This window comes from Hydra vulgaris, chromosome 06, assembly GCF_038396675.1.
Source record: "Hydra vulgaris chromosome 06, alternate assembly HydraT2T_AEP".
Lineage (NCBI taxonomy): Eukaryota > Metazoa > Cnidaria > Hydrozoa > Anthoathecata > Hydridae > Hydra > Hydra vulgaris.
This window is the reverse complement of record NC_088925.1, coordinates 3,843,805-3,857,500: the sequence shown is the minus strand read 5'-3', so window position 1 is coordinate 3,857,500 and position 13,696 is coordinate 3,843,805. Positions and strand designations below refer to the sequence as shown.

Genomic DNA, 13,696 nt, shown 5'->3' with positions numbered 1-13,696 from the left:
ATGAATTAAGAAGGGAATGGAAGCTTTCAAATGGACGTCAAGCCTCGGCATCACTTGTGCGTAGAAAGCTATTAGCTAACAATATGTTATGGAAAAAAGCTGTTCTAAAACCGCGACTTACCAAACGACATATAAAAAAGCGAAAAGAATTTTGCCAAAGTGTCAAAGAATGGTCTAAACAAAAATGGAGGACAGTAATGTTCAGTGATGAGATGAATATCGAGGTTGATAACCGAAAAAACCAAATTATGATTCGCAGGCAGCCTTCAGAAAAATATAATCACGATTGTATCGTTCAAAGAACAAAACAAGGTAGCGGGTTGGTTGGAATATGGTGCTGCATGACATATTATGGTCTCGGTATGTTTAAATTATTTGATGATCGACTCAACTCTACTTATTATGTCGATATTTCAAATAACAACTTGTTACCGTCAATTGATGCACTTGAGCAAAGCGTTCCGTTCATTTTTCAGCAAGACAATGCTCCATGTCACAGGGCTAAAATTGTCTCTGAATGGTTCGAAAGTAAAAATATTGAGCGTCTAACTTGGCCACCAAATAGCCCAGATCTAAATTGCATTGAAAATCTTTGGAGTTGGCTTGATAAAGAGATTGCCAAGAAAGCACCAAGGAGCCTTGAGGAGTTGTGCAATATTTTACCAGCAATACTTGGAAATGTTCCCAAACATATTTTAGAGAATTTAATAGACTCAATGCCAAATCGTATAAATGAGTGCTTAAAAATTCATGGTAGAATTACGCGGTATTAGGTGGTAAAAATTATCGTTTTTTATTCTGTGGTTCTTAACTTTTTCACAATTTTTTTAAAATAAAAATTACCTATAAAACTTTAAATACATTTTTTATATTTGTTTAAAAGTTTTTATCACTATTATTATTTTTTATTTTGTTTGTCTATTTTCTAAAATTTATTATTATTATTCTTTTTACCAGAAAAATATATTCGGTTAAAAAAAAATTTAAAAATAAAAATAAATTATGATTTGTTTTTTTTTGTGGTTCTTAACTTTTTCATAATACTGTATATATATATATATATATATATATATATATATATATATATATATATATATATATATATATATATATATATATATATATATATATATATATATACACTTATATGTTGTCTGAAAGTTTTCTTCCATATTTTGTTGACAAAAAGTTAAAATGCAAGACCGGATTTTTTTTTTTTTATTAACTGATAGACTGCCTGCCCCAACCAAACTCTCAGTCGATGTAGCAACACTCCCTTGCTAGTCAGGCTATTTGTCAGTCCATGTAGCAGCACTCCCTAGCGAGTCAGGCTATAAGATAGTCAATGTAGCAGCACTCCGTGTATGATTTACAGAAAAAAAAATAAAAATAAAAACATTTTATTAAAAAAAAAAACAAAAACATTTTAATAAAAAAAATAAAAATAAAAACATTGTTTATATTGTTAAAAACATTCGGAATGTTTTATAAAACATTCTGGTCAATTAAATTTGCGTTTTTGCGGCTTTTTTAAAAAATGATTAATTTGTAATTAAATTAATGGTTTTTACTTTCTGACAACAGGCAAATGTTGGACGAAAGTCAAAAGTAATTAAAAGTGACGTATGTGTTGGCGTAAGAATCACTTTTTTCCTTCCGCTCTTCCCAAACACAACAAACTATAGATCTATAGATCTATATATATATATATATATATATATGTATATATATATATATATATATATATATATATATATATATATATATATATATATATATATATATATATATATATATGTATGTATGTATATATATATATGTATGTATATATATATATGTATATATATATATATATATATATATATGTATGTATATATATATATGTATGTATGTATATATATGTATATATATATGTATATATATATATGTATATATATATATATATATGTATATATATATATATAGAAATGAGGTCGGGAATTTTTTGTTTACTTCAAACACTTTTAATTCCGAGGACTGTATATATATACACAGCCAAATTATTTCAAACTCTAATATTAACATAATATTCTATATTTCAATCGATATAAAAAAAAATATAATGCAAAGATAATTGATAGTATTCATTTAATAGGATATAAAATGTCCTGGAAAACGCAACAAAATGTCCTGGAAATGTCCTGGAATTTGACTTTTAAAATTTTGTGGCCACCATTTATATATATATATATATATATATATATATATATATATATATATATATATATATATATATATATATATATATATATATATATATATATATCATATATATATATATATATATATATATATATATATATATATATATCATATATATATATATATATATATATATATATATATATATATATATATATATATATATATATATATATATATATACATACACACACTCTCATGCACGCACGCACACATTAGGGAGAGTTTAAATCTTTGAAAATAATTATGTTGCTCGCATAATGAATTAGATACTAGGTAAAAAAAGTTTTTTTCCAAAAATTTTATATTTCCTCAAAAGGCGGATCTTGAAAAGAGGTCGTTTATTTTACTTTAAATATAAATTACTTAAAGATGATTAATTTTATGTTACTTAATATGTATATATTAACCGTTGTCAAAAGAACATTTGCTCAAGTTTTAAGAAAAGTTTTTTTTATTTAAATGTGGCCGTGTTAAATATTCCTAAAAAGTTTATTCCTATATAATAAATGCTTTAAATGAAGTTGTTGTATTGAATGGTAATCATGTGTCTAACCATAATTGACCACAAAAGTTATTGTGTTGATAAAGTATGTATGAAACTTTTAACATACATGCAAATATTTTGTAAAAGGTAAGGATGTTATATCAATAAGCTAAGTTAAAATGTTAAAAAATAACCTTAAGGTTAGTTAAAACCCTCAAAAAATTATACAAAATAAATTGCTGGCAACTTCTGTATATCACAAAAAATGAAGAACCTTAAAGACCATGTACAGCACTGCTTGATGAGTTTCAGTCAGACCACTTAGCAGCTAAAGATAAAATATATCCAATCAAATAACCTAGATCTGGAAAATTAATGGAATTCAATCAGAAGTGTTTAAAGAAGCTAAATAAAAACAATCCAAGATTAAGTACTCACTGCTTTGCAAACAAACTTGAATGGGTTCATGGTACCATAGAATACCACTTGGATGAAGTAGGAAAAATCTCCAAGCTCAGGGTTTAAATACTATGCGGTCAGCAAGCAGACACCTGTATAAGCTACTTGGTTTTGCACTGTATGTAAAACTGGTTTGACCATATCATCGCCAAAGTGGATACTCCACATAAACTACACCAATAAGCACAAATGGTTAGGGCTGAAACAACTACCAAAATCAACTCCAATGTCTCATTGTCCTACTTAGCACCAGCAGATTATTATTTGCTTTAATCACTAAGTAACAGCTTGTGCTATGAAAAATTTAATGACAATTAGACAATCCAACAGCACCTTAGCCACTTCTTTAATTCAAAGCCTAAAGATTTCTAATATAATCATAATCATAGAATATGGCGAATGTATTAAAGATTATAAGCATAATAAACGAAGTGCACCTATCGATCTTGCTCTAACAATAAACAAAAAATGTTTAACCAATAAAAAGTTAACAATAGTTGTGAAACCGTTGCATTAGAAACAAAGGAAAGTTGGAAATGTTAATTGTCCAGCTACGCCAACAATCACACACACAATTCAAATCATAGAAAAAATATTTCACAGGAAGTTGGGAATCGTTATAGTTACTTATTTAATAACTGCAGTTATTTTGCAACCAGGAAGTTGCATTAACTAAATTAAAAAATTAATCACAAAAAGAATTCTTTAGAATTAAGATAATTTTAGTTTGGTCATTTGTTTGTATAATTTTTTAAAAGGTACTTATTTTCATGTCTGCATTTAGAAATTAACTCAGGTTTTTTGTTTAGTAAATTTTCTTGATCCAAATGAGTAATAGTTTCAATTTTTTTCTTTTAACATAGTATATATTTTTTGGAAATGTTATTATAAGCAGGCACAGTTTTTAGAATAGACCAGTTTAATTTAAAATTAATTTTTTTTCTTTTAGTTGCCAAATATATTTTGACAGGGTAGTCTCTTTTGAGTCTTTTTTTATATTTAAGATTGTTTGTTGTTAGCATAACATTTTTTCTATTTGCCCTCAGTTAAGCCAATATATTGTTTATCAGTGTTGTTTTGTGAGGAAGCAATGCATTTGTAAATAATATTTTTCGATAAGCATTTGCCATTTATAGGGCAATCAATTTTTTGCTTACATTTACAATTTCAGTATTTTTTCTTTAAGAAATTCATTTTTATTAATCAATGCAAAGTTGTGGCCTTTTTATGATTCTTTCAATATTTTTTGTACAACTATAGCTTACCTTAATAGTGTTTCTGTTAAAAATTTTGTGCAATTTATTTGAGGGAGGGAAATGTTTGTCTAGTAATTTTAAAAACACTTTTCCAATATTTATTGAAACATTTTTGCTGTACGGAAGGTTGAACTAAATTATATTTCTATTTCACTTTTTTGCAATTTTTGTTTCAAATTTTAGCTCGAAATTTTTAAGTCCGCTTTTTTTAAGAACATCTTCAAACATGTTTTAAGAAGAGTTAAAAATATTTTCATTAGAAAAGTTTTGATTTAGTCTATTGTTAATTGAAATAGGAATATGTTTTGAAACTTCAAGGGGGATAATTTGAATTTATATTAATATACGATAATTCATCATTAGGTTTTTTATAAGGCCTATACGAATATTCTGAGAGGTTAAATGTGTTATCAAGGAAATTTACAATTTCTAAATTAATGTTTATTTCAATTTGGAAGCAAATGTTTTTGAAATTTTTTATAATAATAGATTTAGTCAAGTTGGGCTCTGATTTTTTTTGCATTATTATTAAACCATCTTCGCAATACAAGCCTAATTGATTAAAATGAACTATTTTAGCTTGGGAATTTAAAATATAAGCCTACAAATTTGCAAATTTCTACTCCGTCGTAACTTCCCATTGTTACATCAAAGTATTCATGCGTGGTTTTTTCTTCCATGTCTTGTTATTAAAATAGAGTAAAGTTTTCTGTAATGTTTAATTAGACAAATAGTGTAGTCTGTAATTTCAGTGTGGATTTTTCCAAATTCTATTGTTTTATCACTTACAGTAGTAATTTTATTTTTATATATATATATATATATATATATATATATATATATATATATATATATATATATATATATATATATATATATAGGGGAGAGGGGGGCAGTTTAGGACAAGGGTAGTTTAGGACAATGCGAATAATCCAAAAATTACTAACTCTTCAACAAAGTTAAATATATTCGTCGACTGAAAGTACTTTCACACATAAGTGTCATAGGATTTCTTTCACAAAGGCAGTCAGGTAGCTTTTCTACAAACGTTTTGTGGTTTTTGATATTTTTTCTAATTTTTTTAATTTTCAAGTGTAAGGATTTACAAAGAAACTTACTCCATCCAAGGAATTATTTTTTGCATTTTATGTGAAAGGTATATGTTCTGCAACGTAAATAAAAAAATTCAACGATAAAACATAAATTCTTCACAAAGAAATTGTGGAATGTTTCCTGAGATCAGGGTTGAGGCAGCATTGGACAATTTTTACGGGGTACATTAGGACGTGTTGCGCGGATCATAACCAAACTTATCTTCAAATATAATTATACTTTGTTTAAAAATGGTGTGCAATTATAAAAAAAAATGTGAAAGATTTATAAACGAGGAAAATTTAAAAACTGCAGTTAAACATGTTTTTGATAAAACAATGAAGCTAAGAGAAGCTGCAGGTGTATTTGGGTTCTCTAAAAGTACGTTAGCTTACAGAATAAAAATGCTCAGAAATAATAGAAAATCGAAAAGTGATAACTTTTCAACCAAATATTCTGTGAAACAAGTATTTACTAATGCAGAAGAACCATTGTTAGAAAATTATATGTTGAAATCATCAAAATAAATTATGGTTTAACTTATTACCAAGCTAGAATTTTAGCATATGAATATAGTAATGCTTTGAAAAAATGTCCTGAACTATGGAGCCAAAATAAAATTGCTGGCATTGAATGGATGAAAGGATTTATGATAAGACACAAAAAGCTTTCTCTGCGCAAACCAGAAAATACAAGTCTATCAAGAGCAACAAGTTTTAACCTACAAAATGTGAATGATTTTCAACTCAACTTAGAGAGAGTACTCTGTAAGTCTAAATATTCTCCAGAACGCATATTTAACATAGACGAAACAAGTGTCATGACTGTTGTGCAGGCACCAAATGTCATAGCTCAGCCTGGTCAAAAGCAAGTTGGTCAAAACGTCTCAGCTGAAAGAGGGCAGCTTGTAACTATGTGTGCTATTATTAATGCAGTCGGAAACACTATACCACCAATTTTTATTTATCCTAGAGCAAGATTTTAAGAGCGTATGCTAACAGGAGGACCTAATGGTTGTGTTGGATTTGCTAACAACCCTAGTAGTGGTTGGATGACAGGAAAACTTTCAAAGCTCCATTCAAAGTGTAATAAAGAAAACATAATTTTGTTATTAATAGATAACCACGAAAGCCATTGTACTATTAATGCAATCAATTTTTGCAGAGAAAATGGAATTGTTTTACTTACATTCCCACCACATAGTACACATAGACTTCAACCTCTTGATGTTTCAGTATTGGGTCCTTTTAAGCAAAAACTTTCTGTATCTCAAAATGACTGGTTGTTAAATCACCCAGGAAGAACTATAACAATTCATGATTTAGCCAATATAGTAACCCCTGCATATAATACCTCATTTACACCAAATAATATTACTGCAGGGTTCAAAAAATGTGGTATTTTTCATTTTTCAAGAAATGTATTCACAAATGAAGATTTTGACTGTTCAGAGGTAACAAACCAAAGCCTTAATTACATCTCTTATCAATCTAGTATTAATGACAATAATAAAAAAAGCTACATAGATTTTAAAATTTTAAATGTTAGTGATCATTCTATAGTAAAAACTTTTACTATAGAATGATCACTAACATTTAGCTACTGTGCTAAATAATGAGTCACTTAATGCATACAAAAACTCAACTGATGAGCCATCACAGCCATCTACACCAGTTTTATCTCCTGAAATGATTAGACAATACCCAAAAACACATCCAAGAAAGAAGACATCAAGAGGCAGAAAAAAAGGAAGATCAAGAGTTTTAACAGACACACCAGAAAGACCACCAAAAACAGAATCTATAACTTACACAAAACAGAAAATATTTAACAAGCATATCAACCCTCCAAAAAAAAAATTAATGCATCAGTCTCTGGCTCTACCTGTATGCACAATAAAAGTAATTCTTGTTTGCAAAATAAAACAAGTTTAAATTTTAAAGACAAGCCTCTTGTATACACAAAAAAATTGAAAACAGAAGCATTAAATCATGGAGATTTTTGTTTAGTCCAATGTGCTTCAACAGTTAACAATGCAACGTTAGCTTTTGTTTGCAGAATTGAAGAAATAAATGGAAACATTTTGGTTGTTAATTTGTTGAATAAAAAAGTAGGATTTAATATATTTTACTTTCCTGATATACAAAATAAGTGGTCGGTGCCAATTGCAGAAGTCTTAGCTAAACTTCCTATGCCAAACAATGCAGGAAGCATTTCAAGAGGTTCTGGTATAATATTTAAATTTGATTTTTCTACATTTAAACTTGGTTGAATGTTATAAATTCTCTCAATTCGAACAAAAAGAAAAATTTTATGTTTATCTACATCCATTTTATATTCAAACTTTTTGTTTTTTTATTATCTTTTTATTAATAAAAGTGATATGTGATTGAATAGCATTTTCATTTTTGTTTATTTGAATATACAAAAAACTCATTAATGGTTTGAGATCTTTATAAGAATAATTATGTTACTCCTAATAATTCTGTTGATTCTGTTATTGTTAATAATTACTGCTAAACGAAAAAATTAGGTTTTAAGAAACATTTCTTGTCTTTTTATTATATTTCCTAAACTGTCCCAACATTGTCCTAAACTACCCCCTCTTGTGGGGTAGTTTTGGACTATTGGTAGCTTCGATTTTAAGAAAAAAAAACAACCATAATTTATTTGAACTAGCTTGACTTTGCTTTTTTTTGAAGAACGAATACCTAAATTACCTTATTCAGCAAAAAATTTAATTTTTTGTCAAACAGTACGAAATCTGTAATATCTTTTTAAAAAAGTGTCCTAATGTGCCCCCCTCTCTCCTATATATATATATATATATATATATATATATATATATATATATATATATACATACATACATACATACATACATACATACATACATACATACATACATACATACATACTTACATACATACATACATACATACATACATACATACATACATACATACATACATACATACATACATACATACATACTTACATACATACATACATACATACATACATACATACATACATACATACATACATACATACATACATACATATGTATGTATGTATGTATGTATGTATGTATGTATGTATTTATATATATATATATATATATATATATATATATATATATATATATATATATATATATATATATATGTATGTATGTATTTATGTATATGTATATACCCCCTAAATGTGTTCTTTATAATTTAAAAAAACTGAAAAGTTTTTGAATAAATTTTTCAAGGGACCTTTATTGTCTAACGGTCCCTTAATATTTATAAAAGCAAATTTTCAATTGTAGCTCAATCTGGTACTTAAGTTTTGCCAAGTTAAGTCATAAGATTTTATTGCATAACTATGGTTTTTATTGCATAACTATGGTTTTATAATTAAAAATAAAAAAAATAAGTTTATGCATTTTTTTTAAATAAGTTTTTTATAAATGATTTATTGTTAATCTATTTTTTATAAAAATACAGATGAATTTACTAAATTTCTACTTTAGTATTAAAATTCAATAAAGCCTTTAAATTTTTTAGCAGTTACAGATCTGTAAAAATGCGCCGATTTTCAAGTATGACTTCAGTATATAGTATGAGCGTTTTTGCTGACACTGATGCAACTAGTACTTCCTCAAAGGAATGCATGACTACTGCAAGTAGCGAATCACCAATGATAACTAGTAAATTGGAAGTTCAAACCAAACCTCGTTCATTATCTGTTGAAATTAAGTAAATTGTTTTAATATTTTTATTGCTTTATTATTTATTTTTCAATATTGCGTCAAATTATTATTTTTGCATTATTGTTAAGTTAGAATATATTGTTGATTACCAATAAAATTTATGCAAGTAATATCTATTGCTATCTAATATCGTTTATATTATGCAAATGATTTTTTGTATATTCGACAATCAACCTGGTGTTTACAGATGCGTGAAAACTTTATTAACGTTTGGCATAATGCAAAAGTTTGACTTTTGCTTTATTCTAAATTTGAATAAAGTTGTAGATTGTTTTTTTTTTTATAGGATGAACCGTATTTTTGTTAGGTTGAATCACGTTGTTTTTTTTGTTTTTTATAAGCTGTTTTTGTTTTTATTCTTGAACTTATATTTTTGATTAATACTTCCAGTTCTGCTCGAGACCAACCAAGATCATCTATTGATTCTACTTCTTCAGATAGTTCAAACAATGAACCTTATCCTCCAAAAACTCACGACTCAATAATTATGTCACGGTCTACATCAGATATTGCATTAAAGTCAGCTGTTACATTTACTTCAATACAACCAAAGTTGCCACCGAAAAATGTTCCGCTTGTATCTTGCAACAAACTAACAAGTGGCTCTTTGAGTATTGAACAAGATTTAGATGATATCGAAACAAAACTAACTGATACTCGTAAGAGTATTGATGCAAAATTTTATCGCTCTTTAGCAAATAGTCCAAGTCCTTTTTTTCGACAAAAGCAAAATCTTGGTGCATCTAATGACTTTATACATGAAGATGTTTTTCACCAGGTTTCTGAAGAAGTCTCTGAAAGTATAGTACAAAGAAATAATCTTTCCGTATCTGAAAAGCGACTGAATCGAAGTAGTTTAGAACATGCTTTTGAAAATCCTCGTGAACTACCAGATCGTGAACTTTCTGATAACTCTGGTATTGCTGTTGTTGATGTTCCTTTTTCATTTAAGGTACCTCAATCCATAATCTCTGAGCAAGATCCCCTTTTAAGGAGAAGGTGGTCGGTTAACGATAATCATCGAATCGAACCAGAAAATCATTCTGACAGTAAATCTATGAGTGTTGAAAGATTAAACGACAAAGATTCTGTGACTTTATTAGTAAAAACTAAAGTTTGTGACGTTTCAGATATTGTTATTGAAAGAAATGAAATAAATCGAGAAAGTATTTTTAAAACAAAATCACTACCACAAAAGTTGGTAATTGAAAATCAGAGTTTACAAGATAACCAGATTTCAATTGAAGCTCCAAAAACCGTTGTGTCATTATATTTGAATGATAATAAAACAAACTTAAGTTCGTCGGAACAGTTATTTAAGTTAAATGATGGAGTAAAATCAAAGTTAATACATAACACAACAAACCACGATTCTTCAGATGAAACTTTTTCAAAAATAGACGTTTCCTTCAAATCTCCTTTTAGTCTAGATGAAAAAAAGAAAAAAAGATTGCTTTCTAAACATAGGACGCGAAACTGTGAACCTCCAGAATCCGATTCTTCTGAAGATATTGAAACAAAACAACGTTATATAAAAAGCGTTAAGAGACCTTATGATGAAAAAAACGTTTATAAAAGCGAAGCTGAAGAAAACTTTGAGGCCGCAATTTCTGAGTTTCAAAAGTCCTTTTCTTCAATGCAGCAGGTTGTTGCCGCTAAAAAGTACGACACCATTAATAATAGCTCAATAAATCCACCTGAAATTCCTCTTCGTATGTCTCAGCCTATAACGCTTGTGAAACATCGTCTCAGTCAATTGAAAGATAGCAGTGAAAATCATCAATCCGATTCCAAGGAAAAACGATCGGTTAGCGTACCATCTAAAATGCGTGCTGAAATTAAAGTTAGTTTGACTTCGCTGCGTCCCTGGACTCCACCTCAACCAAAGCTTCAGCCAAGTAATGTAATTAAAGACAATATAAATCAAAAATTAGGCAAAGAAGGGTTAGAAAGTTACGTAAAAGACAAACAGCTGTCTATCGCAGAATCTGGTTTGACATCAACTAATGTAACTATACATTCCGATAATCGGTTGGATGGAATTCGTTCTCTTCCATGCAGAGGAATTAAAAGATTGTACTCTGTGCCAGACAGAATAAAATCTCAAAGCGGTAGGAAGATTTTTTTTTATTTTCATGATTTTCATTTAGAGAACTTTTTTATCGGTTTTTTAAACGTAAATAGTAACTTTGCAAAGCATTCTTTCCGTAGTTCCTGCTTTCTTGATTTTTAACATTAGTTATTTAAGTATATTATTAGAAATCAAGAACATTTTTCTTAAATTAAGCTGCAACAACACATTTTTCAAGTTATTTTCATTTTGACTTTATAAAATAGATATAATATAATAATTAGATATAAAATAATAACTGCTCTACAGTACTTCAGTATTTCAGACGTGTTAATAAGTGTTGCCTATTTTTTAAAGTTTAGGTAATTGTTTTAAGTAATCATTATAAAAATTACCTAATGATGCAGAACAAAAAACACGTCATTCGTAGTTAATTGTCGTTTTATGACAAACTAATTGAACATTTTCATTGTATTACGTTAACTTTTTATAATTGTTTTATAAATGTGTGAAGTTAATACGTTATTAGAATCATTCATTTTCAAAATTCGTGAAGTTAAGTTTACTAAGACAGTTGTGTTTAAATATTTTGTTGTATTTAAATAGTTAAATATAATGCGTCAAAGGTCAGGTATGTTTCTTTTTTAATGATTTTATTATTCGTTTTTGCAAAACCTACAATATAACAATAAACTTATTCTTTATTATATTTGTTTCAGTATCATCAATGCCGCTATCAGTAAAAGGGTTAAATCTGGCGACCATTGACAAGCAAAATTTTTGCGGACCGTGTAGTAATGAAGATTTACGCGTAATGCTGACTGTAATGGAAAACGAAATTGAACAAGTTTGTATTTTCTCTTCTTGGTTTCTTAATTTATGTCATACCTGGATATTAATTCGATATTTGTTTGTTATAGGTGAGGGAAGAGCGAGAAAGAGAAAGAGAAGAAGCAGAAAAAGAAAGAGAAAAGGAAAAGGAAGAAAGGGAACGTTTATCAATTGAGTTAAAAAAATCTCAAGAGGAAAATAAACGTCTTCTTGAACAGTCGAGGCAGGCCGTTTCTCATCTTCAAAAGTTTACCTCATTATTTTTAGACTCTTCCCCTGAAGCACTTGATAAATTGAGGCAAAGATATAGCGAAAGTTAGAAGTAATTAGATCAGAAATTAGAAAATAACATTTTTCATTTTAAAATTTAAACAAAGTTAGTGTACATAAATATTGTGTATATTACGTGTGTATATATATATAAATATATAAATGGTTATTTTGGTCTTTTTTTACCTTGTTCCTAATTCTTTTTCTTAACTACTTTTTCTCATTTTAATTTAAAATATGCTTAAACTTGTTTCTTTTAATAGACTTTCGCTGTACTACTTCCTTTATATTTATAAAATAAATTCAATAATTTTGGTGACACATTCAGCAATTCCCGGTGAGCGAGGGGGTAATGATGTTAATAAAATTAGATTTTTTTTCAAATTTACATTCGTATTTTTTACAAATAAAAAAACAATATTATGAATAGTGGCAACATCTAAAACTTATCAAATTTTGAAAGTAATTTAAAACGCAAGATCAAGACGTCTAACGCGCTAATTGCAAATCCATCGATTACATTATTTTCATTCATAGCAAACCAGTTAAAGACTCTTAGTTTGGTTGCATGTAGTGCTTTGTAACTTATGGTACTAAATCCAATTCAGTCTAGTAATGGTAGAAATAATCCATGGAACTGGAATGGAACTGTCTCATCTAAAAAATCTTATATATCCAGAAATGAAACAAAACTTTGAAAATGAAAATAGATATTTTCGTTTTTTCTATTCGTAATTTTAGTTCTTTACATTAAATAGCACCTCTGTTAAACTAATTATGACGTTTAAGGAGCCATTTTTAAACTAGCCTTAAAAAAACAAAAAAGTAATTGAGTGCATAAAAATATATTTACTTTATATTTAACATTTTCTTGAATCGATGTTTTTTAACACAAAAGAATAGGTGAACATTTTATAGAAATACAACAACAAAATACAGAAAATTTTTTAAGTACAATATAGAATGATTTATAAATACTACATTATAATTTATTATAATATATACATATGGAGTCTTTTATCTTTGTTTTCCTTTGGCATCTGAATTTGATTGGCTGAGGTCTGTATCATAATTAGATAATCACCGCTATTCCCAGCTACATTTTCACTATCTTTAAAATTGCAAGCGTTTGCACATAATAAATAGTTTTCAGTGCCAGAACAATCACTTTGTTTGCAGGGTTGCAGTTCGTCTAGTTAATCTTGATTCCAGCAGTATAAAAAGTCCAT

The 13,696-nt window shown here is 27.8% G+C and overlaps 1 protein-coding gene across 4 annotated transcripts in view; it reads left to right on the top strand.

Annotated features, from left to right (window-relative positions):
• The window catches only part of LOC100209333 (signal-induced proliferation-associated 1-like protein 1), a 74,263-nt gene extending 61,629 nt beyond the window's left edge, over positions 1–12,634 (top strand). For 2 of the 4 annotated variants that reach the window (XM_065799020.1, XM_065799022.1), the window contains 4 exons: positions 9,090–9,281; positions 9,686–11,406; positions 12,086–12,213; positions 12,287–12,634. In XM_065799020.1, coding sequence (XP_065655092.1) covers positions 9,090–9,281; positions 9,686–11,406; positions 12,086–12,213; positions 12,287–12,517 — 2,272 coding nt within the window. In that variant the 3' untranslated portion in view covers positions 12,518–12,634. The remainder of the gene's footprint in view (positions 1–9,089; positions 9,282–9,685; positions 11,407–12,085; positions 12,214–12,286) is intronic. The other 2 variants (XM_065799023.1, XM_065799021.1) reach the window with 1 other exon arrangement.
• The last annotated feature ends 1,062 nt before the right edge of the window (positions 12,635–13,696 follow it).